Raw genomic sequence first — 6,953 nt, 5'->3', positions numbered from 1 at the left:
GTTGGGACGGAATTTTTACATATAAAATCTCTCATTTAATAAATCCAAACCCTTGCTTAATAAATCCAACTGTCACTGCTTCTTCCTAAACTGTCAGCAAGTGGCACTGAACGAATGAAGTTTTTTTTTTTCACTCTTAAAAACTGACTGGTAAGCTCCAGCATCCACAGTCATCCAGCTGTCACATGGTACAGTCTATCATCCAAAAATAGATCAATGAATATGTAGGAGCTTGTGATGGCTGCTGGAGCCTACCACACAGCCCTGTTATTCAAGCAAAGAAGTAGGCTCTGAGACACCTCTTGTCAAAATTACATGCCCTTTTCATTCATTGGATGATGGAGTGTACCACATGACAGCTGGTTTGTTGTGGCTGCTGGAGCCTTCCTGTCAGTATATAAGGCTGAAAAAACAAGTCATTTGTCATTCATGCAGAAAGTGAGACACACACAAGTTGTTCAAAATGTTCAAAATGAAAGGAGAGAGGCAGGACAAATCTATGGCAGAAATGATTCAATTGTTTGAACATTTTAAAGCTGAATGTTACAATGATGGTGCTGTTGTTGCTCCAGAAAACATCACTGAAGAAGAAAAACTAGACGAGATCATTCATGACATTCGGCAATCTGAGAAGGAAACCAAAGGAGATGAAAATGACGATTCTGATGTTGATGTTGATGAAAGAGTTCTGGAACCTCCAACACCAGCTGAAATGAGATACCATCTCACTTGATTAGAAAGTGGCCTTGGAAGTTTTGATTTCACTGACATGAATCTTTTTAGAACTCTGAAAGAAAAAATCAATGCAGAGTTGTGATCAAAGCACTCAGCAAAGCAAACAACACTCAACAAATTTTTCATTCAATGACATAGTTTATAATGTTTGTATTCATGTATTCACATATGTATGTATTTTAATAAATTGGTGAATCAATTGGTGAATTTTGTTCCATCGGTCAATAAATCCCTTGTTTAATAAATCCAAAATAGGCAGTCCCAAGATGGATTTATAAAGCAGGGTCTACTGTATATATACACACACAAGTAAGAACATAAATGCAAAACAAGGTGGAAAAATATAATACATGAATACCAAAGGTAGAGTAGTATGTTTTTATTAAAGCTGCAAAATCTTCACAAACTATTACTCAAAGTTTCACATTACCATTCATTAAGCAGTATGATTACAACTGTCTTATAAACAGGAATGTTGATATCCATCAACTCAATCCACTCACAAGGCTTTGGTCAGCCCAAAGCTATAGTAGAAGACACTTGCTGAAGGTGGTTACAAAGCAAACTTCTTACTACTCAGCTATGCCTATGACTATGTTAGATAAAGAGAAAAAGGAAAAGAAATGATGTGGTCTGTTAGAAGATGAATGATGGTAAGAGAGAAATAGAAGTAGAGAGAAAACCTTGCAAGGGAAGATCAAAAATGATAGGAAGATAGGTTTTTATGTAAGATCTTAAAAATGAAATGACAAAAGACATAATGGTCTGTAAGTTTTACTGCCTCATACAATGTATTTTAAAGCACGGAAAACAACAGTGATAAATGAAAAGCTATTAAATCATTTTTGTCAGTTTTGTAAGAATGTGTCTTGGGTTCAAATTTTCTACAGATATCTGCAATTCAGAGCACCTTTATTCTGCATTGCCTCATATCATCAAGCTGAAATAAGATTGTCATATCCAAAGTAAAATTTATCATATGCTCTGCTTCATTTCATTTTAATGAAATTGAATATATACATATATATATATATATATATATAGAGAGAGAGAGAGAGAGAGAGAGAGAGATATACATATATACATATATTATCCAAAGTGTACATTATTATATATCCATTATGGCTGATCTTACCAATTGGTTTCACACTAGGAATTCAATGGGGTATTAGGTAACAATCCAATTATGTAACCCTATGCTCATCAGAATTAGCTGATATGGAATGAAATATGGTGACTGCCACTGCTTATATATATATATATATATATATATATATATAAGCAGTGGCTCATGCCTCTTCATGACCTGGAGGATTTTTTTCTTCAGATTGTTTGAGGTAGGGATTGTATTAATGTTGGTAATAATGATAACAGCATTTGCAATAATAAGATGGAGAAAGTACCAAGTATATTCACAGCTTTACTATTATACCTTGTATTATAGTCTGTCTTATCTACCATTTAAACTGATGTTTTCCTTTCTTCTGTTTATTTTTCAGACACATATTCTGTCCCTGAGGACTTACAGCCACCTGCCTTGCAGGCTTCACCATCACTTGCCAGTGCATCAGCAAAAGGCAAGTGGGGAGCAGCCATGGAGCAAACAAGGAAACGGAAAGGCTCCCTCATCGAGTAAGTAACCAAACAAATATTTGTCCTTAACTCATTCAGTCAGTCATTGTCCCACAAGTGAGGATGACAACTGACTCAATGGTGTCATGCTCTACAGCAGATTAGTCCAACCCATACCAGCATCAAACAGTGGATGTTGAAACATTGCTGTTGTTGTTGTTGTTATCATAATCATCACCATCATCACCATCAGTGGAGCGGTAGGTTTTGCAGAGTCGAATATGTGTTTCATGTTCAATTCCTGCTTGGAACCATTTCCAGTTATGGTGACAATATTTGTAGTGGTGATGACAGTCATGGTAGTCTTAGTAGTATGACAAAAAAGTGATATGATATTGATGACAAAAAAGTGATATGATATTGATGACAAAAAAGTGATATGATATTGATGACAAAAAAGTGATATGATATTGAGGATGAGGAAGAGGCAGACAACAACAATCAGTTGAATCATTTGAACATCACAAAGATGCCTTACAGTATGTAGCTATGCGCCTTTGCATTCTGAGTTCAAATTCTATTGAGGTAATTTTTGCTGTGATAAAATAAAATACCAGTTATGTACTGGGGTTGATATAATTTGACTGTTCTCCACTACCCAAATTTCTGGTTTGTGTCGACATGAAAGAGTACCTGTGTTAGTTTCTGTCACTAAATAACTACATTCAGCTACAAACACTCTACCCTAGTGTACTACAACAAACAATATTGTACTACAGTGTACTATATTGTAGCATTTTACAGTGACTAAATAACTATATTAAGCCACAAACAACCTACCACAGTGTACTGTAACATATACTACTGCACTACAAAATACTATGCTACAATCAGAAACACTTGACTACCATGTACCCCAAATGATTTCATACATACTATAACGTACAACAAACTATGCTACTATACTGCAATGTATTGTACAATAGCATTTTACAGAGACTAAGGGAGATAGCTCTATTGTAGTGTTATACAATTGATAGATATACCATACCCTGTCTTTTTTGACTGGATTTACCATGTCTCTGCATGCTGTGGAAGGAACTAAAAGGGCTGGTAGCAAGAAGAGCATCCAGCCTGAAAACACTGCCTTGTGAGAAGCTTTGTCCAAACCAAGCTAAGAGGATGATGGTGATGTTGGAGTCAATTTGTGATGCTGGAGTCAATTGGTGATGATGGTGACTTGGGTGACAATGATTATTATTATTATTACTACTATATTTATTAAGGTAGTGAGCTGACAGAACCATTAGCATGCCATGCAAAATGCTTAGTGGCATCTCGTCCGTCTCTATGTTCTGAGTTCAAATTCCACTGAGGTCGACTTTACCTTTCATCCTTTCGGGGTCAATAAAATAAGTACCAGTACTGGAGTCGATGTAATTGACTACTCCCCTCCCCCACAATTTCAAGTCTTGTGTCTATAATAGAAAGGATTATTATTATTGTTGTTGTACTTGGGGATGGTCATATTGCCAGTTTAGCCAATAAAAACACATGCACTGTATATTTGGTGTTAATTTGCTTCAGCTTTATATTACATTACATTACATTAATCCTATTTCAGCCAGAGTTCTTTCGTCACACTTCTGTGACCTCTTCAGTTGTCCTTTGTTTTCTTCTTTCTTATGTGTGTCCCACCTTGCTAACTATCAGCCATTTTGTATTTTGTATTCCTATTATTATTATTATTATTATTATTATTATTATTATTATTATTATTATTACATACAGTTTCTTTTCCATGTCAATAGGTTGAATGCATCTACATAGCAATGTCTCTTTTAACAAACATTAACCATCTTTTAAAAGTTCAACCAACTCTCTTTTGCCTTCTTTTTCACTACTCCATAACATATTTCCTATGTCCACATCATCAAGCCTCAGTACCTTTCCTGCAACATGTACAGCTGTTCAAGTTACGTGTTGCTCTACTCAACCAGAACATAATCTACTTCCTTATACACATATATCAGCCAATGGTTTTTGATATCCAGCTGACATTTGTACTCCATCTTATAGATTAATACTGCACACATGACCAACTGTTCTTACTTCATCCTGCTTCATTCCTTGCAGGTCTTTCACATTAACTGTCCATATCTCACTGACATTCAGTATAAAATCTGTTATACATGCCTCATGTATTCTGTTATTTGCATGCACAAAGAGAGAGAGAGACAGACAGACAGACAGATAAACAGTCAGACGGACAGAGTTTGTTATCAACAAGGATATCAGTTTTGTAACTTCCATCCTTGAATATGTCTCATACATAGCTGCACATTTAAAAAGTTCACTTCACAACTGCATGGCTTGGGGTTCAATTTCAGTTGCACAGTAGATTGGTCAAATGTGTTGACCAGCATCTTGTGAGTGAAATTTAGTCAACACAATCTTCTGAAATGCATCGTGGGTAATGTCACTCCTTCACTAACTTCTCTGTGACAATTTTTCCTCCTTTCCCATATCCATCTTCTACATTGTCCACCAGACTGTAAGTCAACAAACACAATCTAGGGTTTTGTGTTCATGGCTAAGAACTTTCCTTGCTGTTTTCTCACAAGATATTCAAACCTGAAATACATTCTGCATAATCTCACTCCTTCACTGACTTCTCTCTAATGTTTTCTTTTTTTTTACCTTTATTCATAAACTGCGTCTTCAAATTCAAACCTCTAGAACTTTCTCCCTATCTTGTATGCCTACCTTTGATGGGGTTCCATATTTTTGTATAACGTGACTAAAGTAATAGCTTAATATTATTCCATTCTGGTGCTTTCAACATTCCATTAACTGTCCCTATGGAACCTGTACTTTCTCTTGTCTTCATCCCATTCATTTTATTGCTCAGACTTCTACATACTGATCTATCCAGCTAACCTTGAGATCACAAGAGCTTCAATGTAGTTACTCAAACTGCTAGAAACAGCAGCTAAATCTTAATCAAATCCTACTCCCCATTTTAAAAGGGGAATGACACATTAGATAGTTATTAATATCTAATAACTACAGTATCAAGATATCTTTAAAGAAGCAGGATGGTCATGGTTGGAATATTTTCATCGTAGGTCTGCTCAACTATGGCTGACCTGGAGCTAACCATTAATATCAATAACACAGCTAACCCTTAATCTAACCCCATTGTCAGGCTCAACTGAAAGTAGGTTTCCTTAGTCCCATTCACACTTCTTATTCAACTGTTTGTGTGGTACTTTCCCTCCACTCTTGTAGAACAGCTTGTATACATTGTAAAGTGGTTGGTATTAGGAAGGGCACCCAACCCTAGAAACCATGTCAAAGCTGACTTAGAGCATGATACTGCCTTGAAGCACACTGGTTCCTATCAAACTGCCCAAACCATGGTGGCATGTGTATGCATGTATGTATGTATGTATGTATGTATGTATGTGTATGTATGTGTTTGTGTATATATATATATACATACACACACACATATAGAGAGAGAGTGCACATGGCCTAGTGGTTCGAGTGTTGCAGTCATGAGTCCAAGATCATGGTTTCAGTTCCAAGACAGAGTGGTGCATTGTGTGCTTGAGCAAAACACTTCATCTCACATTACTTTGTCAACACTTCAGCACCTGATATATGGCACACTGTACATCATAAGCACAGGTATGGCTGTGTAGTAAGAAGTTTGCTTCCCAACCACATAGTTCCAGGTTCAGTCCTAATGTGTGGCACTTTTGACAAGTGTCATGTACTATTGCCTTGGGGTGACTAGAGCCTTGTGAGTGAATTTGGTAGGTGAAAACCAAAAGAAGCCCAATCACCACTTGACAACTGATATTGGTGTGCTTATGTTCCTGTAGATTAAGTATCAGACTTAGAAAAAGATATATGAACTGGGATCAATTCATATGACTAGATATTCTTCAAGGGGGTGCCCCAGTATGGCCCCAGTCATTACACTGAAATGGGTAAAAGATTAAAAAATGTGTGTGTGTGTGTGTGTGTGTGTGTGTGTGCGTCTTTACCTTGGCATCACATGATTACTGTAAATGAGTAGTATCATTCATTTTCAATATTCTGCAAAAACATGTCTGGCCATGAGAAAATATTTCCTTTGTTTGTAAACTGGTGAATGTTGGTGACAAGAAGGGCATCCAGCTGTAGATAATCTGCCCCATGCAAACATGGAAAAGGATATGCTAAAATGATGGTGATGATGATATATTTATAAAAACAGCAACTATGCATTTTGAATTGGTTCCCATAATACACACTTAGGCATATATATATATATATATATATATATATATATATGTGTGTGTGTAGGTATATGTGTGTGTGTGTGTGTGTGTGTGTATATGTATGTGTATGTATGTATATACATACACAGACATATATTTACACATATACACACTGAAAAATATATCTATAATATATCAGAGAAAAGAGTTCTCAGTATCAATATAATTTTATATATACATAAGGTACAAAATAAGGTACATAATAATCACACATACAAACATTTCCATACTTCCCTTGTACACATGCACACATACACACATATACTCACACAGAGTTGAAACACTGATTTTTTTTTCATCCCTTCCTTTCTCTCA

General features: G+C 35.9%; 1 protein-coding gene across 3 annotated transcripts in view; it reads left to right on the top strand.

Moving 5' to 3' along the window:
• Positions 1-6,953, top strand: part of LOC106873181 (basic helix-loop-helix ARNT-like protein 1) — a 789,862-nt gene that overhangs the window by 644,447 nt on the left and 138,462 nt on the right. For all 3 annotated transcript variants that reach the window (XM_052969590.1, XM_014920418.2, XM_014920416.2), the window contains one exon: positions 2,235-2,367. In XM_052969590.1, coding sequence (XP_052825550.1) covers positions 2,330-2,367 — 38 coding nt within the window. In that variant the 5' untranslated portion in view covers positions 2,235-2,329. The remainder of the gene's footprint in view (positions 1-2,234; positions 2,368-6,953) is intronic.

The sequence above is a fragment of the Octopus bimaculoides genome, chromosome 7 (genome assembly GCF_001194135.2).
Source record: "Octopus bimaculoides isolate UCB-OBI-ISO-001 chromosome 7, ASM119413v2, whole genome shotgun sequence".
Taxonomy (NCBI): Eukaryota; Metazoa; Mollusca; class Cephalopoda; order Octopoda; family Octopodidae; genus Octopus; species Octopus bimaculoides.
This window is presented reverse-complemented; position numbering and strand designations above follow the sequence as displayed.